The sequence below is a fragment of the Dacryopinax primogenitus genome, assembly GCF_000292625.1.
Source record: "Dacryopinax primogenitus strain DJM-731 SS1 chromosome Unknown DACRYscaffold_15, whole genome shotgun sequence".
NCBI classification, from domain to species: Eukaryota; Fungi; Basidiomycota; class Dacrymycetes; order Dacrymycetales; family Dacrymycetaceae; genus Dacryopinax; species Dacryopinax primogenitus.
The window spans coordinates 102,096-129,555 of NW_024467212.1; the positions used below are offsets into that span (position 1 = coordinate 102,096).

General features: G+C 54.9%; 12 protein-coding genes across 12 annotated transcripts; 6 read left to right on the top strand and 6 right to left on the bottom strand.

The window, feature by feature from the left end:
• Window positions 1-697: 697 nt before the first annotated feature.
• Window positions 698-6,091, top strand: DACRYDRAFT_17203 (uncharacterized protein; the record flags this gene model as incomplete). Its single annotated transcript, XM_040771265.1, has 14 exons — window positions 698-905; window positions 960-1,053; window positions 1,103-1,283; window positions 1,338-1,394; window positions 1,508-1,888; window positions 1,943-2,053; window positions 2,121-2,140; window positions 2,490-2,943; window positions 2,999-3,163; window positions 3,220-3,622; window positions 3,674-4,428; window positions 4,481-4,663; window positions 4,716-5,912; window positions 5,972-6,091. 14 exons carry the CDS (start codon window positions 698-700, stop codon window positions 6,089-6,091), a joined length of 4,329 nt encoding a protein of 1,442 aa, XP_040626399.1.
• A 993-nt stretch (window positions 6,092-7,084) lies between these two features.
• On the top strand, window positions 7,085-7,722 carry DACRYDRAFT_55869 (NADP-binding protein; the record flags this gene model as incomplete). The annotated part of the gene is made up of 2 exons (XM_040775348.1): window positions 7,085-7,168; window positions 7,225-7,722. 2 exons carry the CDS (start codon window positions 7,085-7,087, stop codon window positions 7,720-7,722), a joined length of 582 nt encoding a protein of 193 aa, XP_040626400.1.
• Window positions 7,723-9,570: 1,848 nt separating this feature from the next.
• On the top strand, window positions 9,571-10,267 carry DACRYDRAFT_55621 (AhpC-TSA-domain-containing protein; the record flags this gene model as incomplete). Its single annotated transcript, XM_040775337.1, has 3 exons — window positions 9,571-9,835; window positions 9,898-10,019; window positions 10,070-10,267. The coding sequence occupies 3 exons, from the start codon at window positions 9,571-9,573 to the stop codon at window positions 10,265-10,267; spliced, it is 585 nt and encodes a 194-aa protein (XP_040626401.1).
• Window positions 10,268-11,057: 790 nt separating this feature from the next.
• On the bottom strand, window positions 11,058-12,097 carry DACRYDRAFT_23634 (uncharacterized protein). The gene is made up of 5 exons (XM_040773319.1): window positions 12,005-12,097; window positions 11,881-11,950; window positions 11,805-11,833; window positions 11,460-11,754; window positions 11,058-11,409 (listed from the first exon to the last, which is right to left on the bottom strand). The coding sequence occupies exons 1-5, from the start codon at window positions 12,086-12,088 to the stop codon at window positions 11,300-11,302; spliced, it is 588 nt and encodes a 195-aa protein (XP_040626402.1). The 5' UTR covers window positions 12,089-12,097; the 3' UTR covers window positions 11,058-11,299.
• A 1,615-nt stretch (window positions 12,098-13,712) lies between these two features.
• Window positions 13,713-15,138, bottom strand: DACRYDRAFT_81902 (glycoside hydrolase; the record flags this gene model as incomplete). Its single annotated transcript, XM_040776536.1, has 3 exons — window positions 13,713-14,378; window positions 14,427-14,543; window positions 14,599-15,138. The coding sequence occupies 3 exons, from the start codon at window positions 15,136-15,138 to the stop codon at window positions 13,713-13,715; spliced, it is 1,323 nt and encodes a 440-aa protein (XP_040626403.1).
• Window positions 15,139-15,297: 159 nt separating this feature from the next.
• DACRYDRAFT_81905 (WSC-domain-containing protein) lies at window positions 15,298-16,659 on the bottom strand (the record flags this gene model as incomplete). Its single annotated transcript, XM_040776537.1, has 5 exons — window positions 16,138-16,659; window positions 16,033-16,092; window positions 15,743-15,985; window positions 15,638-15,697; window positions 15,298-15,591 (listed from the first exon to the last, which is right to left on the bottom strand). Exons 1-5 carry the CDS (start codon window positions 16,384-16,386, stop codon window positions 15,298-15,300), a joined length of 906 nt encoding a protein of 301 aa, XP_040626404.1. The 5' UTR covers window positions 16,387-16,659.
• A 124-nt stretch (window positions 16,660-16,783) lies between these two features.
• On the top strand, window positions 16,784-18,747 carry DACRYDRAFT_95898 (40S ribosomal protein S14; the record flags this gene model as incomplete). The annotated part of the gene is made up of 8 exons (XM_040777329.1): window positions 16,784-16,810; window positions 17,237-17,381; window positions 17,432-17,688; window positions 17,738-17,829; window positions 17,885-18,263; window positions 18,411-18,536; window positions 18,592-18,668; window positions 18,722-18,747. The coding sequence occupies 4 exons, from the start codon at window positions 16,784-16,786 to the stop codon at window positions 17,762-17,764; spliced, it is 456 nt and encodes a 151-aa protein (XP_040626405.1). The 3' UTR covers window positions 17,765-17,829; window positions 17,885-18,263; window positions 18,411-18,536; window positions 18,592-18,668; window positions 18,722-18,747.
• Window positions 18,748-18,892: 145 nt separating this feature from the next.
• Window positions 18,893-19,866, top strand: DACRYDRAFT_23635 (vesicle-associated membrane protein). Its single transcript, XM_040773320.1, has 4 exons — window positions 18,893-19,062; window positions 19,115-19,368; window positions 19,420-19,677; window positions 19,730-19,866. Exons 1-4 carry the CDS (start codon window positions 18,981-18,983, stop codon window positions 19,790-19,792), a joined length of 657 nt encoding a protein of 218 aa, XP_040626406.1. The 5' UTR covers window positions 18,893-18,980; the 3' UTR covers window positions 19,793-19,866.
• A 93-nt stretch (window positions 19,867-19,959) lies between these two features.
• Window positions 19,960-21,182, bottom strand: DACRYDRAFT_117746 (NADP-binding protein; the record flags this gene model as incomplete). The annotated part of the gene is made up of 3 exons (XM_040770445.1): window positions 20,745-21,182; window positions 20,242-20,698; window positions 19,960-20,189 (listed from the first exon to the last, which is right to left on the bottom strand). Exons 1-3 carry the CDS (start codon window positions 21,105-21,107, stop codon window positions 19,960-19,962), a joined length of 1,050 nt encoding a protein of 349 aa, XP_040626407.1. The 5' UTR covers window positions 21,108-21,182.
• A 496-nt stretch (window positions 21,183-21,678) lies between these two features.
• On the top strand, window positions 21,679-22,685 carry DACRYDRAFT_109613 (phenazine biosynthesis PhzC/PhzF protein; the record flags this gene model as incomplete). The annotated part of the gene is made up of 3 exons (XM_040768910.1): window positions 21,679-21,804; window positions 21,848-22,321; window positions 22,368-22,685. The coding sequence occupies 3 exons, from the start codon at window positions 21,679-21,681 to the stop codon at window positions 22,683-22,685; spliced, it is 918 nt and encodes a 305-aa protein (XP_040626408.1).
• Window positions 22,686-22,830: 145 nt separating this feature from the next.
• Window positions 22,831-24,507, bottom strand: DACRYDRAFT_109614 (uncharacterized protein; the record flags this gene model as incomplete). The annotated part of the gene is made up of 12 exons (XM_040768911.1): window positions 22,831-22,986; window positions 23,043-23,146; window positions 23,204-23,211; window positions 23,261-23,372; window positions 23,420-23,442; window positions 23,491-23,623; window positions 23,671-23,700; window positions 24,089-24,102; window positions 24,151-24,216; window positions 24,265-24,281; window positions 24,333-24,385; window positions 24,435-24,507. The coding sequence occupies 12 exons, from the start codon at window positions 24,505-24,507 to the stop codon at window positions 22,831-22,833; spliced, it is 789 nt and encodes a 262-aa protein (XP_040626409.1).
• A 636-nt stretch (window positions 24,508-25,143) lies between these two features.
• On the bottom strand, window positions 25,144-25,884 carry DACRYDRAFT_23636 (uncharacterized protein). Its single transcript, XM_040773321.1, has one exon. It carries the CDS (start codon window positions 25,823-25,825, stop codon window positions 25,259-25,261), a length of 567 nt encoding a protein of 188 aa, XP_040626410.1. The 5' UTR covers window positions 25,826-25,884; the 3' UTR covers window positions 25,144-25,258.
• Window positions 25,885-27,460: the final 1,576 nt, after the last annotated feature.

The window sequence follows — 27,460 nt, forward strand, 5'->3', positions numbered from 1 at the left end:
TTCCGCCGCTGCTGCATTTGCCGCCGGGAGGGAGGAATGCCGCAGGTAGCCCTGCATCAGCCAGCTGGCAAGCAGGCTTAAGCATACTTCTTCCTCCAGTTCAACACTGACACCTGTACCAGTGGACCCCTCCCCACACCCGAGTCTACGCAACCAGAGCAGGGGAAGTACTCGGGCTCGTTCTCATACACGTCTTTTTTGGGATCCTGTTGTTCTTGGGCGTGTTGGCGGACGGGGCTGTAAGGTTGGACCGGGGGTTGGTGAGGGGGTTGAGGGATGGGTATGTGCCTCAGGGGGGGAGGGGGGCGGTGGGATGATGATTATTTGAGCTCTGGAGGGAGGAGGACTTGTGTATCTGAGGAGGCTAGCGAGTTTGGATTTCCCGTTTGGTGGCTTGTGTTCGATTTGGACTAGCGGGGTTAGAGAGATTATGGACAGCAGAATGTACAGTAGGATATGTTATTTTTTTCACAACCAATTCTGTTGCTAGTCAAAGTTGAAGAAAGACGTATGCTCTGATCTGCCCCGCAACAAAGAAACGCCGGTTGTTACTCGTTCTCAACACGGCCCGAGCCCTAAGCGTACCAGGACCATCCTGGTCTGACCAACCCTCCACCAACATGATACACTTGATACGCCATCAACGTCCCCCTCCTTCCCAGCTCAGACCTCTACGTCCTCCACTCTAGCAGCGCAAATGTCCCAAGAACTCAAGTCGAAGCTCGACGCCCTCTTGCAGGAATCGGCTGCCAAGGGAGCCTCTGGTATCCCCGGCGTGGCGCTCGTCGTCCTCCAGCGAGAGGGGAACGTGTACGAGGGTCATGCGGGGGTGGACGACTTTGATACCGGGAGGCCGTTTACGGAGGATACAGTGGTGTGGATCGCTAGTATGACCAAGGCGATGAGTGGGTCTCAGTCGTCGTTGCGCAACGGGAGGCGCTGATGCGTGTGTGGGGTAGCGAGCGTCGCGGCGCTGCAGTGTGTAGAACGGAGCTTGATAGGGCTGGAAGACGACGTCTCCCCTCTCGTGCCCGAGCTGCAGGATGTGCAGCTGTAAGATCCTTCCCTTGCCTTTCTCCGCCTCGCATACTGATGAATGTAGGATCGACCGTACGGCCGAGAACTTGGAGGAGGGGGAGTATGTACTCAACCCGGCGAAGGAGAAGGTCACGCTTCGCAGGCTGTTGACCCATTCGAGCGGGCTTATATATGGGCATGCGTATCCGCATGGGGTGAAGTATATGCTCAAGCACGACATACCGGGTGTGAAGGCTGCTTCTAAAGTACGTACCCCGAAGAAAGTCGGAAGGGGAATGGTGTTGCTGATGGACGTGCAGGCAGTGTTCGCCTTCCCTTCGTGGCATGAAGCAGGCAAGGAATGGCACTACGGGATGGTAGGTCCTATCCTATTTTTGCAGGTGCGTGGCTGAGACGAGCGCAGGGGATCGACTACGCCGGCCTGGTGGTCGAAGCGCTGCATCATGATCGTCTTGAGCACTTTTTTCAGAAAGAGATCCGCGGCCCTTTAGGTATGGACAGCACTGTGTTCAACCTTACTCCGGAGCTTGTACAGCGGAAAGCGTCTATGTACGAGCGGGAGAAAAGCGGGGATGTGAAGAAGAGGGAAGACGAGTGGCCCGAACGCGTGCAGGTGGACATGGGCGGTGGAGGATCATGGTCTACCACAAGGGATTATGCAAAGTTCGTTAGGATGCTCTTGCTCGGTGGGCGGACGCCTGATGGGAAGGAGATCCTCAAGCCTGAGACGTGGGAGATGGGGATGAAGGGACAGCTGGAACCGGAGGCCAAGAAGAGCTGTAACGAGTTTCACAGTTTGGGAGGGACGAGTTTGTCCAAGTTCCCCGGGGCGAAGAGAGATTATGGGCTGGTGAGCGCTGTGCTCTCGTTTGAATGGGATATGCTTATAATGGGATTTACGTAGATTGGGATGGTGTTCGAGGAGCCGCTTGTTACTGGCCGCGCTACGGGAAGCGTGCAGTGGGCGGGTGTAGCAAACTGTTACTGGCTGGTGGACGCGAAGAAGGATATTGGGGTAAGTTGTTCACCTATACTACTATACCTTGTGCTCATTCCTTGGACAGTATGTGTTGTGTACTCAGATTTTACCTTCTTCGGATCCGTGTGTGCAGACTCTGCTGAGGAAGGTAGAGACGACTGTGTATGAAGTATTGGGTAAATAAGTGTAGTACAAGTAACCATGTACAGTACACGTTTCCGCTTGTTGCAATGAAAGAATCGGAGCCGATGATAATCCGATGTATGAATCAGGCTCCGCATCACCGCAATCTCTGTGTACCCTTGCCTCTCTCTTTCACTTCTCTCCTTCATTCAATGGCAAGCAGTAGCAACAGCAGCAACAGTAATCGCTCGATCCCCACGTCCACAGGTGACGATGACCCATCCAAGATTGCGTCATCGTCGGCATCATTACCCCCTGCACCGAATACGCCGCTCTCCCCTATATATAGGACACCGCACAGGCAGCTCAGATCAATCTTGCGACCACCTCCCCCCCCGCCGAAGAATGTATTCACAACCCTCACAACAAACTTCTTGTCTATCCCTGCACGCTTCGGGCTACCTACGCAGTCTCAGTCCCCTGCACCGGCAACCCAAATTCCAACGCCGACCGCTAATCCTCCAGCGATTGCACAGCAACCACCTCAAACAGCCAAGAAGCCCCTCAAGCAAGCGCACTTCCGCATGCCTGTTCTCTCTGTCACCTACAGCATCTCCTCCTCCCAGCCCCCTTGTTCACCCGAAACGAGCAAGAGCAGGGTCCAGGCTGAGGAGGCGCTTAGGGAGACACTGGTCACACTACGAGAGAGCGTCTGGAGTCCGGAGAGAGTAGAAGGGTTTTACAGGGATTGTTGTAGGACCAGGGAAGAGAGACCGGACGAGAAGATCATCCTTGCTATCAAGGTACGGTGCTTTTCCCATATTGTCGTCTGACATCGTGCGACATTTCTTTGCGTAGGTTGCTAACGACGAATCACAGCATGGTCTCAGTAACAAACCCCGCGTTCTTGATCTCACAGGGATCACACTATCCGTGTTCCATGCCGCTGCAGTCGCTGACGTCTTGGCACTCAACCTTCGACTTTCGAAAGTGATCCTGGACGGATGCGACCTCGACGAGCAAGTGAGTATCTCCATTTCCACCTCCTCTCATCTCCCTAACAGATTTTTTGAAATCAGTCCCTGAAACCTCTCCTTCACGCATTGCTGATTTCTGCAGCGCTTCCCGCACTCTCACTCGCCAACAACCCCCGGCTCAAACCTCCCGCGCTCTCCCTGCTCCAAACATACCTTTCACGTACACGCAAACTCTCTTCACTTGACCTTTCTGGCATCCCTCTTCCGCCCGCGAGCGCACAGATCCTTGTTCAGGTGCTCGCCAAGCCCGAGGATGTGAATGACGGGAGTCAGACCCCGCTAAGCCCGAACATGAAGGGCAAGGGGGTGCGGAAGGAGGATTGGGAGGTCGCTAGGCTGCTTCTGAGCGAGCCGTGGCACGAGGAGGGCGAAGACGATGGGGACGGCCTGATTACTCTTAGGCTGGACAACTGCAGTCTCAAGCCTGCATCGCTCGAGGTCCTCGGTGAGTGCTCTCCGCCAAAGGTGATAAGTGTGAAATGCTAAAACCCTGCAGCTCACGCCATTCGACCGTCTCAGCTCTGCCATCTTTCTCTTCGTCAGAACCGCATCTCCGCTTCTGGGGCCGTCGCTCTCGCAGTGCTCATGAAGGATTATCCCGACACGTCCTTCCAGCCTATCGTGATGCCCCCTTCTTTCCCCCCTTCGCAATCATATTCCTCCCTCTCTTCCTACGCTACCCCGCCACCTCCCCCTCGGCTCCTTCCACCTCGCCCGCCTACTGCACCTGCTGCTTCCGGCACTCCGCAGCCCTCTCAGGGCCCAAGCAGCGGTACCGCTCCTGCCGCACCTCCGACGACCTACGCCGCCTATGTGCCCAAAGTGAAGCGTATCCAGCAGCAGCAAGCGCTTCTCATAGCCCAGGGTCGCCCACTTCCGCACATACACCAAGTGCCTCCTCTCCCCCCTTCACTGCAGAACACTCCACGTTCCACACCCGCCGCTTCACCACGCGCGAGCGTAACTTCCCTCCCTCTCACTTCCTCTCTCAGCCCGGGCAACAGCCTACACTCACATTTGCCTCCTCTATCAACAGGCACTCCGGTCAGACGCAGCCCACCGATCCTCGCCAGCAGCGACGGCGGAGGAATCACCATGCGACAAGTGCAGACGCGGGACGGGGACAAGCCTACGAACGGTGGGGGTGGGGGCCTCCCAAGCCCGGCTCTGTTGAGCCATGTCAGGGGCTTGGATGAAGTCCCTCGTTTGGGGAAGCTAAGGACAGTAGACCTGAAGGGGAACGATATTCGGGTATATCCTCTAACTGACCGTATCATACATTCGCTTACCTCACCCATCGTAGACGGGCGTAACGTACATCGCCCAAGTGTTGAAAAGGAACCGCACTCTGCGGGTGTTGAACCTCGCGGAAAACAGGATTGACGAAAAGGGCTTGAGCTCAATCGCTGAGGCGCTCAAGTATAACGAGACACTCGAGACGCTCGACATGAGTGGGAACCCGTGCTGCGGGCCGAGCCTCGAGGGGGTACGTATTCATTTCCCTTCTGGTGTAGTACAGATACTGACATATTCGGCAGGTAACATCCCTTCGCATGGCGTTCACAGTGAATCGCTCGCTCAAGCGGCTCTTCCTCTCTAACACGAACCTCACTTCAACGGCTGCCATCCATCTGGCCGAGTTCATACCCGAATCCTCCACGCTCTTGCATCTCGACCTAACGAGGAACGACCTCGACTACGCGGGCATCCTCGCCCTCGCAGCGGGCATGAGGTCGAACATGACCCTCCGGTGCCTGGACCTCAGTATACCACCCAACAACGAGCAGGCTGCGCGTTGCTCGAGGGACATCCTCCAGGCTTGTATCAGGAATACAGAAAAGGCCGGCAGGGGAAGCGAGCTATTAGGCAAAAGCGCTATCTTGCATGCGTTACAGGGGTCTGATCCTGAACTGCCTACCGCCACCAAGCCACCGAAGGACGAGTCGGAGGCCCGACCACTTAAGGCGAACGAAAAGGAGCGTCTGAAGGTCGTGAGGCTTAGCGAGATAGAAGTGGTCGATTGTGTCGGCGAGATTTGTCGTGGGGAGAGAGACGTCGGTGCCGATGCGCGCCAAGCTCTGCTCGAGAGGCTGGAGGAGATGGCCCGTGCTGAGCGCGTAGAGGGGAGACTTTCCCAGCTGCTGGAGCTGATGGACGGGTTGGAGGCGAGCGCGAAGATGCCTGCAAAGGCGAGGCAAAAGGCTGTGAATGGGGATGCGAGGCTGGGCCTGGGCCTGGGGTTGAATGGGCTCAGTATTGCCAGTCCTAGTGGGAGCGGGAGTGGAAGTAGCCCTGGTGAAGGTTCAGGATCTGGCACACATACACCTGTCCAGAGCCCGGGTGGTTCGCAGACGCTTTCCACCAGCCCGAGCATAGCACACGCACTCTCACCCGCGTTTAGCATCACTTCGGGGAGTGATGATGAAGCGTCTGATGAGGAGCCGCTTGGTGCTGGAGTGGACCCAGATGCTGAGGAGCTTGGGAGGGACATCCGACCTCGTCTCAGTGTGGGCGTGTCCTTCGAAGGAGCAGGAGAAGCACATAACGCTTCCCGCTCTTCGCCGGTCGTCACTTCCCCTGCAAGCGGGAGCCGTCTGCCTCCCCACAGTCCGGTGGAGGAGAGGAGCAAGTACTGGGTCGAGGAGGAGGGAGAAGTTTTCAGACGTGGACATGCGTTATTGACGGAGGATGAGATGGAGGAGAAGGATGTTGATGGGGATGAGCTGAGAAAAGAGGTACGTCTGCTTTTCGTTTGTTCTCTCTTCTCTTGGTGCTGATGCGTATTCTTCTACAGTTACTGGAGAAAGAGGTGAAGAGACCCCCGCCGAGGACGGTGCCTCTGGAAGATGAGACTACCAGCCCTCGCGAGGAGGTGCCTACACTATCGTTCTTCCCTGATCAAGTCCGACCTTAGGAGGTGCCTGTATTACCCTCGGATGGAATGGTGGAGATACGGCGAGATCTCAATTCAACGGATTATTGTTGATTATTATTTTTTGGTTTGATTTTCTTCTTCTTCTTCTTCTTCTTCTTCTTCTTCTTCTTCTTCTTCTTCCTTACGCCGCAAGGACCATCATCTAGTTGTTGATACCCTGCACATACCAGAGGAGAGTTGTCTATGACCCTATCTTGTTATGGAACGCAAGCAATAGGAATAGCATCTTACTACAGTATTACGGAAATGAACGAATTACATGGATTTCATTCGTTTGGCGAATATCAAGCTCTTCGCAACCACACAATTCAATTCAATTTTCGTGTTTGCAGTATCACGCCACACAATTCATTCAGAAAAAAATCCCGAGACACATTCCTTGACTCTTGCATACACGACTATTAATAGCATCGGGCACCGTGACTTACAGGTCTAAGCACCTCGGGCTGCACAGCACATACATATGTACTGGATCATCTCGGAGTTGGCTTGGCCTAGCATGACACCAGTACACCCACGATCAATGCGATGTGCTCGCGACACATGCTCAGTTGAAAGTGCTGAGAGAATCACCGACCGACCACCGTGTTGGCAGGATACAAATTCTGGGCGCAAAATATTATCTGGCAAATTCCTCAAACGTCTGACTCGCCCGGGGTTCATACCCTTGCTTTCTGTCTGCCAATCCTAAGCCTGAACATGTCCGACCGCTCATTAAATGCCTCTCCCTGGGGAACCTCATCTACGAAAACTATCCTCGTCATTGGAGCAACAGGCAAACAAGGCTCAGGGCTAGTTTCCTCCCTCGTCTCCGTGAACAATGCAAACCTGGAAGCCATGCCGTACCGGATCCTCGCGCTCACCAGGACGCCAGAGAAGCAGGTGGCGCTGAAGCAGCTACCTGGCGTGGAAGTGGTGCGAGGTGACTTGAACGATGAGGCGGGGATGGAAACGCTCTTTAGCGGGGAAGGGATGGGTGGAATATATGGCGTATTCGTGTGCCTTACATACCCCGGACTAGGAAAGCCAGCCGATGCGGAACTAGCGCAGGGAAAGGTGCGCCATTCCGTTGTTTTCTCTCAAGCAACCAGTGACTGACCAAGACATTGCAGCTCGCTGCGAACCTCGCGCTCAAGTACCAAGTGCGGCACTTAATCTACTCCTCCTCGGAGTTAGCACCGGAATCCAAAGATAACCCGGCAAAGATGATGATCGAGGCGCATGTCAAGGAGCTTGGGGCTCAGCACGACGAGTTCAAGTGGACGATCCTCCGGCCTGCGTTTTTTTACGAGAACTTTGACGGCCTGCTGGGATCAGTGAGCGAGTGCTTGTTCGAGAGTAGCATGGACAAGGGGACGAAGATCCAGATGGTCGGGGGAGAGGACATTGGACGTGTCGCCGGCGCGGTGTTCGAGGCAGGGCAGGAATATCACGGAGCGACGATCACGGTTTGTGGGGACTGCTTGACCTCGAAGGAGGTGAATGCCGTTCATAAGAAGGTCATGGGTAGGCCGTTGACCCGGATCCCGGGGTTCGTAGGTAGCGTGTTGCGTGGTTCGTCTTTCCGTTCCTGGAGTAGGTGTAGAGCAGCTGATGCAAGCCAGGGATGAACAAACACGCGAAAGACTTGATTATGCTGATCGAGCACGTGCACCAACAGCATCTCCAAGACCCAGCAGGGTACAACGCTAACGCCGAATTGGGGAAACGTCTGCACCCGGATATGCTGACGTTCGAGAAGTGGTTGTCGAGCAAGGGAATGGGAGGGGAGAAGAGGGAGAAGGGATGGAATAACTTGAGTCTGATGGACCTGGTTAAGGGGAGCAGTTAAGGGAGTTGCATGACTGGAAGGAGTTCGGTATGATACCTCGCTTTCTTGGGCGTCAACAACACCAACTGATTGCTTCAGGGTTGCGAATGATCTTGCATACGGGATGCCCTGGAGGCCAAAAGGGGAGCGCAGTGCGAACTGAAGAGGAGAACCGCATGGTAGGGGAATGCATGAAGATCATGGAGTATTGATCCGAAGGAAAAGACATACTTCATTGCATCTATTTGATAGATTATGTATAACAGAGTGTACGGACCTCTCTCCGGTGAGGCATTGTCGAAGTGCTGCAGCCTGAGGGTAGGGCAATTGACAGATTGATGACCCTCAATCTTCTCGGCTTCCGCCTTTCTTCTCAATCGCATCTTCAACACGAATCCTATCTTCTCTAATCGATCGGATCCATCGATCTGGGGAACCGAGAGGACGCGGACACCCTCTTCGGGGGAGGTCGGGTGTAGCTTCACTTGTCGTGGTTAGGGGAGGTCGAGATGGACAGGGGATGGAAGGAGTCCTTGCATGATGCGTCGTCTGAGAATGACTGGAATGTGAGCCGAGAACGGCTGGAATCTGGAGGGTTCGACTTCTAAGGATTCCACAGGTATGATATCCGCGGGGCAGCTTTATGGACTAGAGTAAAAGGTAAGGAATGGCACAGGAATAAGACTAGTACTTCAGGGACGAAGAGAGTTAGTTGATACCGTAACCATTCATTCGTAGTTGATGATGTTGGAGGAATACAACATTCTGATGTCCACGTGGATCCAGGCATGTTTACATCTTCTTTTGGACGCGAAAGAGATTGGAAGCCGAAACGCCGTCCAGGTCACGTTATCTGCCTCGTTAGCGTTGTTTATCTGTACAGCTCCTACAATAATTTAGGGTAATGAATTGTGCCTTCGCGGAAGGCGGCGGTGTTCTTTCTAGGTAGAAACTGGAGTGAAAAACTTGATGGAACAAAAAGAGACCTTGTGCACTGTTGATGGTCCAAGCGCCGCCCTATAGCAGTCCACGCGGAGGCAAACCGGACGCGGGAGTTGGACCACGAGAGCGAGGGACCACACCGACCGGCGGAGGGTCGAAGGGCCCCCCACAAGTATGCAAGGCCCAAACTCCCCGCGTCTACCCCCCCTCGTTCCTCTTTTCTCATCCACCACCTCCCTCGCTCCCCCACAAGTATTCTAAACTCCTTTAACAGGTTTAGCTACCCCAGGGCTACCTCCCATTCGAAATTATTTGTTAGAAATGGCCCCGCGCACTAAGAAAGACTCCGCTGCGCCCTCAGAGCCTATGCGTCGTTCCACCAGGCTGGCGGACAAACCTGCGCCTGCCGCACCCGCTAAGGCCGCCGCGCCGAAGAAAACTGCCCCAAAAGAGAAGAAGGAAGATAAGGAGGCGGTAGGAAAGAAGCGTGCCGCTGCGGAGGAGACCAAGGAGGAACCTGCAGCTAAGAAGGTGCGTTTATTGTTGATTTGATTTGATGGCGTGTTTCTCGGGCTGATGTGGATCCTAAAAGGCGAAACCTGCGAACGAAAAATCCAAGCCTGCCTCTAAGCCAAAAGGGAAGACTGCTTTGAAAAAAGCGGCCGCGCAGAAAGAGGAAGCTGTCGCTGAGGAGGTCGAGGAGGAAATGAACGACGCGGAGGCCGCTAAGGCTGAAGTGGAGGAAGAGAAAGTGGAAGAGAAGGTGGAGAAGAAGGCGGCGGAGGCTGAGACTGCTGCTGAGGCCCCCACGGAGGCGCCTGAGGATGCCGCTCCGGGCAAGGAGCTTGAGCTGGGAGACGTGTTACCCCAGGTGACGCTGAAGAACCAGGAGGAGAAGGAAGTGGACGTGAAGAGTCTCATCACTTCCGACAAGGGTGTAATCTTCTTCCTCGTTCCCAAGGCTAACACTCGTAAGTTTCCCTCACAGTCTTGGAATGAAATATTATTCTGGCTTTGCTAAACTACTTGACAGCGGGGTGCACAAAGCAAGCCTGTGGTTTCAGGGACTCTTACCCAAGTTACACCGACCTTGGATATGAAGTTTATTGCCTCTCTGGCGACTCTCCCGCAGCCCAAGCGAAGTGGAAAACCAGTGTATGTCTCTTTCCGCCTCCCCCCTCCCCACACTTACCCCCTACGCACAGCAAAAACTCCCCTACCCGCTGCTCTCCGACCCTTCGCACACGCTCATCAAAGCGCTCGGGGCCTCCGCCGCCGGAAAGACCAAGCGCTCGCACTTTGTGTTCGAAAAGGGCTCGGGTAAGCTCATCCTCAAGACGTTGGGCGTCAAGCCCGACGACAGCCCAAAGCAGGTGCTAGCCTTCCTCGAGAGCCACAAATAATCCCCCTCACGACAAAAGTAAACGCTCCTGACTGGTCCCCTCTTTCCTCGTGCCACCCTCACTCTCGCCCGTGCTTGCGATGACGACTTCCCCTGTCGCTTTTCTCACCTTGTTTGTCTACTCTATGTGTCTTGCTCCCCCACTTTCCCAACGGGGCCCCGTTGGCTGTTGTTTTTGGTGTTACGCCGTTTGATGTCCTTGCCCATCCGACTCCTCGGTCTCGATCTCCATCACGATACCGGACCTTGTCTCCCGGGCCCACTTACAATTTCCCCACGGTGTGTTATTCCTACTATTCTTGCTCTCCTTGTCCCGATACGTCAAAGACCTCGCCCTGTTGTAGGACACTTGTCACCCCTGTTCTCTTGTTCGTCTGCTCCATGTTTCATGCTCTGGGAAGACAGCGAGTACGATAGCTACATTAGTTAGAGGAGTGTCCGAGTGACTCAATAAAATCCTATTTAGCGCGAGGAAACGAAACTCTGTTAGGCTCCTTTGTTCTCTGAGCCTTGCCGTAAGTCTTTGTCTCCCGTCGGGAAGGGCTTGGGTGGGTGTTGCTAGTTGACGAACGGACGCAGGCTATTCGTTTCAGATTGGCCTGCAATCACAAAACACAGACAAACAAAGCAAAATTGTCTGGCATGTACTGGTGCATGACAAGTAATCTCTATGTACTACGGGCCCGTACGCCCAGAAGGCATCCTGCAAACAGGATCAGGGCTGACAGGGGTTGCACTGAGCTGACGGAAACAGAGAGGGGCTGTACAAACGTGGTCGGTGGAGAATAGATGGCCTTAGTACCCCGAGTGGAAGAAACTCGATGTGATCTGTCCTTCCGAGCCAGGCACTGCCTAACGTCTGTCCTCTCCTTTCTCTAAATCCTTGATACCCGAAATTATGTGAAGGCAACTAGTACGTTTTATGGGACAACATGTTAAAGGAGCGAATGAAGGAGAGCATTTCTAATAAAGTCCACAGAAAAAGACGCCTGTTGAAGAAACCTAGTCCATCCAGCCAAGTGCAGACACAGAATCAGACACGGAAGTTTCTCTTCTGCGAGTTGTTCTTCTGGACGCGCATTCCGGTGATAGGAATGCAGGATGATTGCCTCTTGTCGAGGCGATACCCATGGGCGCACTCATCTACACGGAAGTCAGTGGCTTGCTGGGCTGGGAAATTGGGTACATCGTACCAATGAAGCAAGAACCGCTGATGCAGCTGACGGACTCTGCGCCAACAATGTCCGTGCAGTCGACACCGTCGCCCTCACCGTCAACACCGACGCAACCACCGCATGACTCGATGTCAGTCATGACATCAACACACTCGGTGCCGCCGCGGCCGTGGAAGACGGGGCAACGCTGCTGCTGTGGCAGAGGGCAAGTCTCGAGGTCACGGCGCTTGCGGTAGTTGCTACCGGTGAGGAGCGACTTGCATCTGCAGCGCGTGGTACCTCCGGTTGTGTAGCAGTCGGTGGTTATCTTGTACTGTTCCTGCGCTTAGTATATGAAGGAACGAGAAAAACAAAACAGCATACCCCAAGACCAGCATCGTTACTGCAGGACTCTGCACGAAATCAGTAGGGACGATGATGACAAGTCAACAAAACACACCATAGTAGCAAAGGGAGTTGTGGCAACCAGGATTGCTACCGATCAGCAACGTCGGACAATTATTCGCATGCTACGAGAATCTTTGGTGAGACAGTATGAGGCCCATCTAAAGATTGAGACGCACCTGGCAGGAATGGTCTGCGAGGGCGGGCAGGCTCACGGTGAGGAGAACGAGAGCGAAGGTCAAAAAGGAGCGAACGGTGTACATCGCGTCTGCTTGGGGGAACTTGCCGGACGGGTCCAAGACTGTCTTATCCTAGGCTTTTGTACTCTTCCCAGGTGTGACAGGGTCATGGCGATACGAGGGAAGAGCGGGTGTTTTCTCCGGTGACCATCACCGCACCGGAAGGCATGCCAGAAACATGCGTCTTCCATGCTTCGCAATCTGAGTCAAAGCACATGATGTTCTGGACTCCGGAAAACTTAACGTGGCGCCTTTCGTCAGGGGCGCTTGGCCGCAAACCAACCAACGCGGAGGCTTATCGCCTGGTATCGCAGTTTCATCGTGATGTCACAGTGTTGCCCTGTTCTCTGGAAGCTTGCTCGCACACAAAAGCCTTGGATGTCTTCCGGGAAGCTGCTCTCCGCAACACCCCGCTACAAAAGGACGCTTGACAGGCGGGTAAGAAAGGTACACCCGCGCATGTCGGGATGCGAACCCTCTCTGCCTGTCTTGGCGCTTTGATAGGGAAAGTTGACGAAGATGACGAACTTTGCTCAGAAAATACTTGCATGCTTATGTGAGAGACTCGGAGAAGCACGGACACTGCAAGAAACATCAGAGGGCGGTTCCCTAAAATGACCAGGTGGAATAAACATACTGAAGATAGTGCAAATTGATCAGATGGGCTATGATGGGCTACGGAGATGAATAGAACATTCCAAAGAACATAAGCGCCCCTGCTTAGTGCCAACATTCCAACCAATCCCACGCTAGGGAGGGAACGGGAATTTAGGGTGCCCGATAGGAATTTCGATAGTTTGACGCCCTCACACAATCGAGGGTCTCTTCGTGTTGCAAAGCAATGTCGTCCTGCCGACAAGGGCCATCATTGTCCTCTTATTTGCTCCCTGCGCCGACGTTTTGGTGAGGAAGCGGTAGAGAACAAGAGAATATTTGTGGTGTTGCTTTCTTTGACGGACGACTAATGGATGTGGCTGAATGAGCGACGGCGGGGCCGCGCAATATCGAGATCCCTAAATAGAACGTGCAAGGAATATATCCGGACGTGAAGCTGATAATCGACTTTTTCCGGACCTCGTACACACTTGCTCCGAAACCGCCACCACCCGCAGCAGACTTATAAATACGTTTGCGAAAAGAGCCACAATCTGTCCACGTTTCTTTCACGCCGTTCCTGAGTACCCCGGCGGCAGACATATATATGAGCCTCCGAAAAAAAACGCGGTTTTCGACGGTCATACGAGGTGGACTTGGTCCCCGCATGATCTTACTCGCATGCCAGGATCATGCCGTCCAACGTTTGCACTTACCTCATGCCTCATCTGCTGATTTTCCATCCCCGGCCGGGCCTGTGAGATTCCGCTTCCATGCCAGACCAGACCGTGATGGGATCAGGGCCCATCTTTCACCGCCTCCAGGAAGACACCATTCAGCTTCTGAGAAGTTGCGATTATATATTCGGACTCAGGCGCTCGGTGTTTCGCCGTTATCGACCCTGCCTTTCTCGGGATTCATGTCAAAGGCGTTGCTTCTCACTTGACACGAATAAGGCAGAAGTCAGCGCAGTTGTCTCATTGTCAGAACGTGCGTCGCATTGTATGCTTTCCACTTGATACCAATTCCCATACCATTGTATCGCATTATAAAGCTACGTCGAGGCCATATTCACATACGCATTAAAATTGTACACTGACGGACTGGGATTAAAGACATAGTCCTGCGGCCAGAGGTCCAGAACCTGGTTGGTCCCTCGCATGAGCGTAGCCCGCATCCCATTACCCGGCGTAAGTGCCAGCTTGTACTTGTTCACCCCGGATGTTACGGCTGCAGTCGAGGGGTTGGCTGCTGAAGCTGTAGGGGATGTGGAGGATGGAGTTGGTGGAGTACCGAGGATGAGTGTACCAGGTGATGTGGCGAAGACGACAACATAGAATGCGTCGTCTGTGTTCTGCCAGTTCGAGGGGCGGGAGACAGAGTCACAGCATGCCTGAGCATCTTTAGGGTGAGGCCGGGCATAAATATACATCTTATCCTTCGTGATAGACGGATAAACGCCGCTCTTGAACGCTTGTGCATAGTAGCCTGTCATATCCAGCCATGCAGTGTGCGGGAAGCCGTTGACCCATGCCTGAGAATTAGGCTGCGCACCCTCGATCGGGCCGATGTAATGCGACTCGCCATAGTCGTTCCAGCTGATGATTTCGGCCAGTGCGATCTGGTTGCGGTTGGAAATGAGCAGTTCCCACCGGTTGGGGTAGAGGTTGTCGTCGTTCCTGTATATCCAGTTCTTGTTGTACGTCTGAGGGGAATAATGCTGCAGCCGCTGTGTTAGCGACGACCAAACGGCTGGGAGGGCACATACAGTGAAGAAGTTCGGTGTGACAGGTGCCATGTACAGCTTCCCATTCAATCCATTGATCCACTGCTGATCACTGGAGAAATCAGTATCAGAATTCGACATCGGCCAGCCTCCATTCCACTGTCCACCCCTTGTGTATCAGCTTCCGATATACGATCTCAAGTAGACGACGCACGTTAAATGCCCCGTTCAAAACCGGATAGTTCCCAAACGTGCTCGGATCCACGAACCAAGCTGGAATGAAAGTGACAGCGGTGCCAACCTGGCTGATAACACTCTGCCAACCGGCATTCACGCTCCCCTGACCGAAATAGCTGTTCTCACCCGAGAATGTGCTCAGCACGACCCCGTCGTTATAGGACAGCTGGTTGGGGTGGTTAGCGAACTGCTTGACCTGGTTCGCTAGAGTAGTAGCGTCGTTCCCCGAAGAGCCGGAAAGGGATGACATGTCCGCAGAGAGGAACAGCTTGAACCCAGGATGCCCGACCGCAGCAGCATAACAGTCTGCCAACCGGGAAGGCTGCCACGAGTCCCTCCCGTAGTTGAGGGCAAACCCGTCAATCCCATTCGCTTGCGCGAGGGCGATGTCCTTGTCCCAGTCAGATTGCTGATACGGGTAGGTGTTCCCTACTATGTGATGGGCTATGACGAGTTTCGGGTTTGGTGTGGGGCCGTTGTAGCTGTATAGATTTAGACGGTAGCCACCGCCGCACATCTCGTTGGCATTGCCTGAACAGGGCATGTTGCAGTCGGACGCCTAGAAAGACGTGAGAACACAGTCCACTCAGTACCGAATGTACGCACAGCAGCTCCCCCTCCTTGTCCGTTGGACAAGCTATTTCCGCAAAAGCACTGGGTGCCATACTACGCCCTGTCAGCCTGACTCCCCAATTGATGTGTTAAAACTCACCTCAACACCCGCATAGACATACCCCTGCGAAAGACAGAACCGCTCGCAGCTCTCGACACTGTTCGTGTTTACATCCTGCATAGGTCCCGTCAGTGCGCGTGCGCTCGAATCGACCCGGCAGCCAAGGTTTGTCCAGCCTGTTGCTGTGGGGGAGGTAGTAGACGTGGGCGTTCCGGTCCGGCTGTAGAGATTAAGACGATAGCTTCCACCACAGGTTTCTCCGTTGTTTCCTGAGCAGGGCATGTTACAGTCGCTCTCCTGCATGCCGTTTACGTACGCGCTCGAGGAAAACCAGGATACGTACCGCCGTCTGTCCTCCAGCACCGTTATCCAACTCATTACCGCAATAACACTCATCCCCATACTACGCCCATCAGCGCGGAAGTCAAGCAAATCGCGCAAAACGCACCTCGACACCGGCATACACGTATCCCCCCTGTGCGCAGAACGTCTCACAGCTCTCCACCGAATTCGAGCCTCCGATCTGGGAGGTGCCGGTCAGCGCGCGTGAAGGGGAATCAACACGGCAGCCGAGGTTTGTCCAGCCTGTGGGGGAAGTGGGCGTCCCGGTCCGGCTGTAGAGGTTGAGACGATAGCTTCCACCACAGGTTTCTCCGCTGTTTCCCGAGCAGGGCATGTTACAGTCGCTGTCCTACGTACCTTTAATATACGCGCTGGACGAGGAAGAAGTATACGTACCGCCGCCTGTCCTCCAGCCCCGTTATCCAACTCGTTACCACAATAGCACTCGTCCCCATACTACGCTCGTCAGCACCCAAGTCAAGCAAACCGCACAGAGCACACCTCGACACCCGCATACACGTATCCCCCCTGTGCGCAAAACGTCTCACAGCTCTCCACGGAAATAGAACCTCCAATCTGGGAGGCACCCGTCAGTGCGCGTGATGGGGAGTCGACACGGCAGCCGAGGGAGGTCCAGCTGGGCGTGGAGGCTTGGAAGGGGGTGATAAGGATCAGCGGCGGAGGGGTTGGAGAGGGTGGAGGAAGGCTGTATGCGCCTAGTGCGAGGGGGAGAATCAATAGGCCGCGCATGTTGCGTGTAATTGTATTCGTCAAATGAGCGGATGTGTTGTGCTGTGGTGTTGTTGCTGTGGTGGTATTATGTTGTGCAGCGGAAGAGGAGGGAGTCCACACAAGTCCAGTTCACTTAAGCGTACACTGAGTCTTCGAGCAACAACCCCTTTTTGGAGAAGACAAGACTCAGGTCTGAGTGAACATATCGAAGTGTTCCGGCAGGCTCGCCCGGGTGTGTCATCCTAGAGACACACAGGTATGCTTTTGGCGTGTCATAACAAGAACCCTTCCAAAAAGCAGGGCGCACATCCAAGGGCGCGTTTACCAGGACGGCTGAATCCCATGGTCCTCTTTTGCCCGACCAAGAACTGTCCGATATGCAAGAGGATGGTTGATGGCAACTCCATGACAAGGGATGCCCCCGAGCAAGCGGAAGTCATTGGTCCGGACAAGATCAGCAAGGAGACGAGCGAGTCCATAGAGAAACAACAGATCAGAGCTTATCGCCTCGCACCATAGTCAAGTCATTGAGAAGTAGCAGACATTCCATTCACAACCAGATGCTGCAAGACAACCCTTCACCCATGGTCGCAGAGCACAATGGGGGCGCCGTCTCTCGTGGCTATGTCCAGTGGCAGTGCCCCCCTTCTCCTCGAAATTTAGGCCGTCGAGGTCGTCTCCCTCGTCCACCCAGACGTCGCCGACCTACTCCCTCGTTTTTCACCTCACTAACCCTTCCAACAGTTCAAATGGTGCGTGCCTATCCCTCTCCCTTCCCTCCAACCGCAGTCCCCCGGTGTCAGGCAGAGGCAAATCGGTGGATGGCAACGAGCTGACCAGGCTGCAGCCTCCCAAAGCTAAGAAGCAGCAGGAGACCGCCGCCGTCTCCCTGGGACCGAACGTCGCTGAGGGGGAACTGGTCTTTGGGGTTGCGCATATCTATGCGTCGTTCAACGATACCTTTGTACATGTTACGGATCTTTCTGGGCGGGAAACTATCTCCCGTGTCACTGGTGCGTTCCCTGGAAGTGTGCAGCAGAGGATGGTGCTAACGTTAGGGTAGGCGGGATGAAGGTCAAGGCAGACAGGGACGAGTCCTCCCCCTACGCTGCCATGCTTGCTGCTCAAGACGTCGCCCAGCGATGCAAGGAAGTCGGTATCACCGCGCTGCACATCAAGCTGCGCGCAACCGGTGGTACGGGCACCAAGACTCCCGGCCCAGGGGCGCAGAGCGCGTTGCGTGCACTGGCGCGTGCGGGCATGAGGATCGGCAGGATTGAGGACGTTACGCCCGTGCCGACGGACTCGACTCGCCGCAAGGTGCGTCTTTTCCTCCTTTCGTTCACCTCTCTGCTAACTGGTGGAATAGGGTGGTCGCCGTGGTCGTCGTCTGTGATCCCTCCTCTCCCTCTATTTCATACATTCCTACTCCCTAAAATGCATCTACCTCTTGTTCCACAGGTACAGCACCATGTTCCCAAAGTAGCGAATGCTCATTGTCGTGTGCGATGCGCAGTCGTCTGAAGCCTTTTGGGCTGCTGGCCGGCCCCGCGATCGTACGTTTTGCTAGGTTCTAGGTATTATGTGCATTGCGTGTGTGATTGTGTTAATCCCTGAAGTTTGCGGGGGATCCAATTCCTTGAACGAGGGTAATACCATTCCACAGTCTCATCCACATCTGAAACAGTCCCATCCATTACTCGAAGCCACAGAATAATACACTACGCTGTCCCTCCCATGCTATCTCCCTCATCCACCCCCATATGTAGTCACAGCAGCGCGAGAGCTGCATAGTCGACTATTTTGTAAACGCGCGGATGACCTTGGCGGCGATGTGTAGGAAGAATACGGAGCCGATGAAACATATCGACAGGACGAGGACGACGTAGGGGTCTCTGTAGGATCCGTCATTCATCTGATAACAGCAACAAGGAGAAAATGGGCAGCAGCATAGGGAAAGGATCAAGAAAGGAGTTACCAAGAAGAAAAAAGCGAAAAGCGAGATTACGTGGAATTGAATGAGATAGAATGTTCGGACGCACACTTTAAGTCCAGCACTATCATCGTTCGTATAAAGCCGCATCATCGTACTGCTGCTTCCCCCCGCTCCCGCAGCCCGGGTAGAGTTAGGCCTAGTAGCCACATCCTTCGAGGAGGTGGCGCGGCGCCTATACAGAACCATGCATTAGGGATGTTGGACGTGGAAGTGGAAGAGGGACGGACCTGACGACACCTGCTGGACCTTGGGTGCGCGGGGCGGGGCCGTTCCCGATTGGAGACGTAGGGCGTGATGAGTCGGACTATCCAGCATTATTATCAGTACGAGCTCGAGGAGAGGTGGGAGGTGACTGACCATTTGTTAGTATTGGTGTAGGGAAGTTGTGCAAGTTGTGGTATCGTGCACTACGCCAGAGAGGAGACGTGGATCAAGGGAAAGGTCCCGTGTGGTTAGTGGCTGTGTAAGGCAATGCCGTACATCCGCAGCGCTCTTCTTGAACAGTCGGCGCTTCGTCATTCACTACTACTTGCATACCAGCTGGATACCACTACTCTGCACTTACAATTACACTTGTACCTACAATTGCAATTAAAATTGTAACAAAGGAGTCAAGATGTCGTTAATACACGCACTTGTAGCGAGAGGGAATGTCATTCTCGCAGAAAACTCCGAGGGAAGGCGGGATTTCTCCCAAGGTGCGTCCTGACGTCCCCAGCCTTCCCATTAACACCCACTGATGACCCCTAGCCGTCCAAACGATCCTTTCCAAGATCCCGCCTAACAACAGCAAGCTCACCTATGTGTGGGAACAGTATCTCTTCCACTACGTCTCCGAGGGCGGGCTTACCTTCCTCGTGATGGCGGACGACAGCGTAGGGCGGAGGATGCCCTTCGCTTTCCTCGCGGAGCTGCAACGGAAGTTCACAACTGCTTATACTCCGGAAGTGATATTTGATGTACCGGCTTATGGCTTGAACGAGTTTTCTGAAGAGATCGGGAAGGTACGGCCGCCTCCCAGACGGACTGCACCAAAACTAACCTGATCCCCGCAGCTGATGCACCAATACTCGACCTCTCCCCCTCCCGATGCGCTCTCCCAAGCCCAGTCCGACCTTCAGTCCGTAAAGAACATCATGGTCCAGAACGTGGAGCAGATCCTGTCCCGCGGAGAGCGTATCGAGCTCCTAGTCGACAAGACGGACAACATGGCCGGGCAAGCGTACGCCTTCCGCAGGGGGGCAAGGAACGTCCGACGCCAGCAGTTCTGGAAGAACCAGAAGATCTGGGTTCTGAGTTTCGTCGTTTTGCTCGTTAGTCCCTTTTCCTTGCCCTCTTGCTGGAATCGCCCTGATGGATTGCTAGATTATCGTTTACCTCATTACGGCCGCCTTCTGCGGCGCCGGGTTCAACCATTGCAACGGCTGATCCTGCGAATCAGCCTTGTACCATAACCCCGTTTCACTGTACTCTATGCCATCTCGGAATATAAGGACATAAAATATTAAATTATCCATGCATACTCGTGTCGAACTATCTTACAAGCCTGCAGCTCCTACTCCCAAAGCGATCAAGGGACCCATGCAAGTGCTCCCTCAAGTGGTCCCCTTAACAAGCTCATTGATAGTAAGGTTATTCCATCCTTTCTCCCTCTTCCCCCCACGCACCTTGCCCTTGCTCAACATCCAGCTCTCGAACGTGAGCATTCCCGGGTAAGCGCGCTTCGCCGCGTCCCCATTGGCGGTGTACCCCGCTGGGTCTTGCAGGCGCAGCTGGTGCACACGCTCCATATGCATCACCAGATTCTTCGCGTGTGCATTCATCCCTTTCCTCCAATCAGCCTTTCACGCCCAAGCACAAGACAAGTCCAGACGCACCATACAACGCACTCCCTATAAACCCAGGGATGCGACTCAACGGCCGTCCTGTAACCTTCTTGTGCACGGCATTCACCTCCTGCGGGCTCAAGCAGTCCCCACAAACAGTCATACTCTTCCCCATATACTCCTCTCCAGCCTCGAACACCGCCCTTGCCACCGGGCCTACATCCTCACTCGCAACCATCTGGATCTTCGTACCCTTCTGTACGCTGCTCGCTAGGAGCGTCTCGCTCACTGCGCCGAGGACACCGTCGAAGTTCTCGTAGAAGAACGCCGGGCGAAGGATCGTCCACCTGAACCCAGGGTATTGACGTCCGAGCTCTCTGATATGCTGCTCGATGACCATCTTGGCTACGTGCGAGGGGGAGGGGCCGGATTCTGAGTCCCCCCCTTGCTCGGATGAGGCGTAGATAAAGTGCTGTACTTGGTACTTGAGCGCGAGGTTCGCAGCCAGCTGCAGCGGGTCAGCTACAACGTTAGGGGCATGCTGAAGTGCACACCTTCCCCTGCGCTAGCTCTGAGTCTGCTGGTTTTCCCAGTCCAGGAAAAGCGAGGCACATAAACACTCCCCAGATCCCTCCCATCCCCTCCCCACTAAAGATCGCCTCCATCCCCGCCTCATCATTCAGGTCACCCTGTACGACCTCCACCCCGGGCAGCTGCTTCATCCCCTCGTTCTTGTGCGGCGTGCGGGTGAGCGCGAGCACACGGTACGGAAGGGGCTGTTGGGGCTTTGCGAGCCTGTTGGCGGATACGAGGGAGGAGACCATCCCGCTGCCTTGTTTGCCTGTGGCACCGATGACGAGGATAGTCTTTGTGGGCGAGGGCGCGCGGGGAGGGGCGATGGATGGCCAGGCAGACATGATGGATGTTCAGAACAGCAAGGTAGGGAATTGGAAAGGCGATAAAGGCGAATAATTAGCAGAGAGTAGAGTGCAAGGGCATGCGAGTGAAACAAGTGCAGTAATCTAGGGCCTGAGCTTTATACCGCCACGCAGGCCGGTCGGTCGGCAATGAGCGGATCGTCTTGTAATGGTGACCTCGTTGCCGGGGTGTGTCAGGCCAGGCGAACTGGCACTGTTCGTGCGTGTGCGGTGCAGTCTCAGAATAGATGAGGAGGAGACAGTACCTCGGAGTTACAGAGGGACAGGTTGGGCACAGGAAGGCGGTGTCAGCATCAACGTAACAAAGACTACAACATTTCATTCAATTGAATGAACACTGGTGTGTCCCTCAAAGCAGAGCTGGAAAATAAAGTCGGGAAAGGGTGGTCGTCAAGGTACAAGCGCCCGTCTAAGATGACGTTTACACGAATAAATGGTACACACCTCACTTCTGATGATAATCACGCTTGAACGAATGAAATTGCTTAGCTCGCACCACTTCTTGTTGTCTAGCAGCTAGCTTGCAACTGTCTTCACTACTGGGGATACGATGGCTCTACAGTACACCATAGTAGACTCCTTCACCTCCCGACCCTTCTCAGGCAGCCCAGCATGTGTGATCCTCCTCCCATCCCGCAACTTCATCTCAACAAAAGAGATGCAGCTGCTCGCTCGGGTTCGCACGCCTCTTCTCTCCCAACCCATCTAACCGCGTGAAGGAATTCAACCTCCCTGAAACGGCTTTCCTCTCTACCCTCAAGTCGAGCGATACGAACGATGAAGCCGATGTGCGGAGATACGCCCTACGTGGGTTCACTCCTCTGATGGAGTTCCCAATCTGTGGGCATGCGACGCTCGCTGCTGCTAAAGTGCTCTTCTCCACCCTTCCGCGAATAAAGACGCTCAAGTTTGACACCCTTTCCGGAGAGCTGGAAGCCTGCTTACTGCCCTTTCCGACTCAGAACAAAGGAGAAACTGAAAGGGAGGTCGAGATCTCCCTCCCATCAGGAACACTCCATCCTCCAGCACAAGAAGTGGTAGACCGGGCTAAGCGAGCTATCATCTCCGCTCTTGGGAAGGACGTGAGATTCCTTTACTTCGGTGCCGGTGAAGGAACGAGCTATTCCGCCTATCTCGTCGTAGAGATCTCTGGTATCCAACTGGACGGCTACCCGGTGAACCCTGCTCCCCTGGTGCGCTGCTCTCGTCTATTTCTGTCGTTGGTTGACTCCAGCGCAGACCGATCTAGCAGACGTGTACACCACAGTCATCTTGACCCATCCTTCTCCCTCACCCGACTACCTCTTCCACTCCCGCGTCTTCGCCCCCGCCGAAGGCATCCCCGAAGACCCAGTGACAGGCTCCGCGCACGCCCTGCTAGCGTCGTACTGGAGTATCAAGCTGGGTGTGCCGATGGGAAGGGCGAGACAGGTCAGCGAGAGAGGCGGGGAGATGGGGTGCGTTTGGCAGGAGGGGAGATGTAGGCTGAGGGGACAGGCGAGAGTTGTCATGAAAGGAGAGGTTGTGTTGCCTGACCTTGACCGGACCCCAAGCTAATGAGATATTGCATTAGAGGAAAGACGTGGAGTGTATTAGGGGTGACGTGCTCATGAACCGGGAATACACATTACAATTTCTACATTTGTGAGAACCGCGGCACTGGATCGCTCTGTCTTCCAGCTGCTGCATGCGTCGACTCAACCTAAGGGATAGACCAATCCGATGTCTCGCCTGTTCCTCCGCTTCGGTCATTCGAGGTTCTCCTCTCCTCAGTTACCTCTGTCACCTCCGTCCTGCTCTCGGTCGCATAACTCGGCTGCGACACCACTCCCCTCAAATGCAAGATCAATCGTGGTCCCTAAGAAGACATTAGCGTTGACTATTGACGCTAGGAGGCAGGAAGAGAGGGCCTACTGAGATGGAGTATACTGCCATGCGTAGGACGTTGACGAGGTCTTGCAGGCTGGGGCGGATGGGGGTTATGATCTGGCCCCAGATGAGGGAGACGACTTCCACCACTGGGCCACGTCGCCGTCAGTTGTGTCCAGCCCTTCATGTGAAGGATGGCTACGTACCAAAGATTCTGGGAAAAGTCAGCGTGGGGAAAGGAAAAAGGAGGGCAAGGAGCTCACATAACGAAAAATACCGTCCCGTCTCTTACGAACACCGTAGCCACCGGTGCTGCGCCTGATTTCATCCTCCAGTAGGGGTAGAGCTTAGCGAGTGTAAGTACAAAAGCCGTGCCTATCGTCTTGTCAGCCGGGTCCCTGTCAGCAGGGGATGATGCTGACCACTGAACAAAGTGCTACTGATACTGCAATGTGTCAGTCAGTTATAAGAAGGTCTGGACGAGGTAACGTACTACGATCCAAGCATGAGCTGGGTACGGCTAACACTTGACAAGCACCCGTCGATTGTGACGAACGGAGGTGCGGAGGTGAGAGTAGTAGAAGAAACGACGTCGATTGATAATGTAATCGAGATGGTCGTGTTGGCTGACATACGATCAGCGGTTTTCTTCCTCCGTTGGCAGTAGGCTCACCCCCAAACAAACACCATAATGGGATAAGGACTGTATCCAGGTAAGAAAGATCGGAAACCAGAGACTAGAGATCTCACCCCAGCGAGTTCTGTTGAACAGAGCACTGACGCGAAATAGCTGGATGAGGTTCACAGAAATTGCCAAGAGCTCGACACCTCTGATTGTCCTATGAGTCTTGCGGGGCTGGTGGAACGGAATGGACGCACATGAACCCCAAGGATGGATACGCTCGACAGCTGGATGATTGAATACAACGTATATGATGGCATGACGCAACTCACAACTGAGGCGCGTTCAGTCCACAGCAGATTGAGGAGAAATGAGCGTACTGTGTCTGGGAGATTAGAGTTCGTTCCAACTAGCATGGAGCGTATTGTTTCAGTGCCACCTGCAAGAGCCTCCAAGAACGTTGACTTACCAATAGTGTCTAATCTAGAGGTATTCAGCGATCGGGCCGTTCTGGTACACGATGGTGCTTACAAGAGAATATAGAGACCTATTACACGGCAACTATAGAACAAAATTTTCGCCGGCGTCAGCCGGGATCTACATTGCTGGTCAACCTCTATTCTTCAATGGATTCTTCCTGCTCACGGCCAAATGTGTCGGATCTGTAGAGTCTTCAGTTAGTCGGCTGCAGCATGCGACGAATGGAAACGAACCTCCAGCGGTATCATAATGATGATATCGTACACAAGCCACGACAGAGCGGCCACTATCCGAGCTCGTCATCTTTCGCTGCGTAGCTCTCGAGATGCACTCACTTTCGGCAGAGTGATATGACCGCAGGTCGCCTAGCGTCTGGAAGAGCACCTCCAGCTCGGCCTGTTGATCCATGTGTGCGGGCGTCCGTCGTCGTGGTCGAGCCAATGCCCAACGAGGGGGGCTCATATCTCCGGTCTCATGAACTTAAATGTTGCCTGACCAGTCAGAAGCCCAATTCCTGGCTGCTGACAGCGAAGATGAATATGATATCAGAACATCACGTCCACTATTCAAGAGGGCGCCTAAATCTCGGCGGTTTCGAGCAGTTTTCGGCAAACACGTTGCAAGCAGGACAGTTCCATCAGAGGTGGTGGCATGAGTCAATAGCAACGTTTCACTGAATTGTCTTCCAGACCGGCTTGCACAGGTCGTTGGAGACAAACAAGGGTGGAACTATTGTTATACTTGGTCAGCACCATCAACCGCTGTCCGACACTGCCACGTGCTTCTTCGAACCTAGAAAGGTTGTGACTCTGTTTCGCACACTTTAGATAAGAAGATTTGAGCCCCGCAAACCATCCGGGGATCAAAACTCATCAGATGACCGTGTATGCCTAAAACAAACGTATTAGGAAGCGGAATCCTGTCACCCGAACCAGGTCAGAAAAACTTACAATGGAGGGACTGAATCAGATACCAGGGACGAGGGGGTTGAAGTTGACAGTGAGGAGGATAATAGGATAAGAAATTGCACAAAAGTTACATAATGGTTGATGAGGATAAGCATGAGAGTCATGGGTAAACCGGGTTGCATGAGAACGATCCATGGGTGAGAAAAAGCCAGGCCCCGTCCACTTCCACCGCCTACCAGGAAGAAACGCATTCACTCCGTAGGCACTCTCCTCCATCCCTTACCCTCCCGCTCCCTCTCCGGCTCCCGGGTCTCCCGGTCAGCCCTACTGCCCCTAACCGCTCTAGCCTGCCGCACCGGACGCTCTTGATCTTGCTCCTCCGGCTCCAGTCGACCAACAACAAGCTCCTGCGAGCTCCCCGCTCCAGGCCTCGGCCGCTCATAACTCTCTTCATCCAGGGCAAACGGGTCCAGAGGCTGCACAGGCCTGAGGCGGCTGATCCCACTCGGTCCAGGGGGAGGGGGAGGAGGAGGGGGAGGAGGAGGGACGTTGCCCGTTCCAGCTACCTGATCAGCCGGACTGAGCACAGCGAGCGAGCTGTCAAACCTCGCTTCTATCGCTCTCTGGGCATCCAGGCTCCCCCGGGGCACAGTGCCGGTGCTGCTCCTGATCGTACCCGATCTCTGGCGATCAGACGGCTGCCGCCGGAGACTGCCAAGGCTGACGGTGCTGAGCGTGCTCGTACTCGGGCTGTGTCTCGGTGCGCCAAGTTGCTGCTGGGAAGGGGAAGCCGATAGCGGAGGAGCAAACTCGAGCATTTGGAGAAAATTCTGCAGATCTGGGTCGACGGGCGTTGCAGGAGTAGGCAGCGGTACTCCGCCCGGTATGCGCTGGGGTAGAGGGCCAGTAGAAGGGCTGGCACTCCCCGTACGGGGAAGCCCGAGCTGCAGCTCAGAGATACTCCCCCCGCTGGGAGGGCGCTGGCCTGCAGATCCCGTCGAGCTAGCAGTGGCGAGCGTAGGTCTACGGGCAAAACTGCTCGAGTACCTCCTCCCTCCTCGGGGTTCCGTACTCCCCTGTGCCTGTGCCTGGGCAGCTCCCAAACCACTCCCACTCCCACTCGCGTTCCCGCTCCCGGTCGCACTCGCACTCCCCACCACACTCCCCCCGCTCCCCCTGCTCCCAGACAACCCAGTCGCCTCCCCCTCCGGTACGCTCTCCACTCTCCCCAAACGCTCTCTCTCCGTGCTGGCAGGGCCGGAAGCCTCCCTCTCCCTGCCTCCAAAACTCGTCCTGCTGGGGTTACTACCCATGAACCTTGGGGAGGAGTAACTTCCCGTCCCTGTCCCCGTCCCTGTTCCTGCACCTGTTCCTGGACCGGTATAACTAGCTTGACTCTGGGATAAAGAGGCGTAACTCCCGCCCAGAGCCGGGCTGCCCGGGATCCTCGATCCAACAGGCACAGGGAAAGGCGACGCCGGCCTAAGGGAAAGCGACGCCGGACTGCCAGCAAGAGAGATGCTCCCACTCGAATACCGATGGGAGAAGCTACTTGAGTATCTTGGTCTGGGTCTTTCCCCTCTTTCCCCTGCAGAACTAGGCTCGTCCGTTCCCGCAGAAGGGAATGGGAGGGGGAGGGGAAGGGGGAGTTGCCGTCCGCCTAGAGGACTGGGGGGGTGACTCGCGTGCTCTGACCCTAGGCTAGGGGTGCTACCTCCCATTCGCGCCGGAGGGGCGGGGGACGTAGAGGGCTTGAACGGGTGGGGGGAGTTGAGGCTTGGCCGACGGTGGGCTGTCGGGTTGGGGTTGGGGTTGGGGGAAGAACTGGTGTCGCTTATCATGCTGAGTTTCCTTTCCCTCTCCCTGTCCCTCTCTCTTTCTCTCTCCCTGTCTCGATCCCGCTGCAGCTCCGCGCGCTCCCCCCCACTCCCACTCCCACCCCCAAGGGCAAAAACCAACTCCTTCCCACTCGGCAAACTCACGAAGTACCCTCCTCTCGGACTCCCAGGCGCGCGGGAGGGGCTCGGGCTTGTTGGGCTCTCTGGTCGGCGAGGGAAAGACTGGGATTGGCATTGGCATTGGCATTGGGACCGGGACTGGGATTGGGAGGCGGATTGGGAGGCGTAGAGTGATGCTAGCCCCGTTCCTGTTCCCGTTCCCGTCCCTGTTCCTGTGGCCGTGTTTGCTGCTGTGCCTGGTCCTGTACTCGTACTCCCACTCGTGCTCGTGCTCGTGCTCGTAGGTCCAGGTATGACACCACCACTACCCGCACTTGCTGCTGCTCTCCCCCCCATCGGTGCAGGAACCCCCCCACCCGTCCCAGCCCCAGGCGACCCTCTCATACTAGCGCCCAAAGCCGCCTGAGCCCTCAAGCTCTCCCGTCCCGGAGAGCTTCCCATCCCCGGCGCGTGCCCATGCGCTTGAGCAACAATCCTCGCTGCCGTATCCGGAGA

Coding starts and splice junctions, on each gene's coding strand:
- DACRYDRAFT_23634 (XM_040773319.1), bottom strand. CDS start 12,088: ATGTACACCGTTCGCTCCTTTTTGACCTTCGCTCTCGTTCTCCTCACC. Junction 11,755..11,804: donor GTAACGATGCTGGTCTTGGG/GTATGCTGTTTT, acceptor GCGCAGGAACAG/TACAAGATAACCACCGACTG. Junction 11,410..11,459: donor CAGCGGTTCTTGCTTCATTG/GTACGATGTACC, acceptor ACTTCCGTGTAG/ATGAGTGCGCCCATGGGTAT.
- DACRYDRAFT_23635 (XM_040773320.1), top strand. CDS start 18,981: ATGTCGTTAATACACGCACTTGTAGCGAGAGGGAATGTCATTCTCGCA. Junction 19,369..19,419: donor TTTCTGAAGAGATCGGGAAG/GTACGGCCGCCT, acceptor TGATCCCCGCAG/CTGATGCACCAATACTCGAC. Junction 19,678..19,729: donor TGAGTTTCGTCGTTTTGCTC/GTTAGTCCCTTT, acceptor ATGGATTGCTAG/ATTATCGTTTACCTCATTAC.
- DACRYDRAFT_23636 (XM_040773321.1), bottom strand. CDS start 25,825: ATGCTCGAGTTTGCTCCTCCGCTATCGGCTTCCCCTTCCCAGCAGCAA.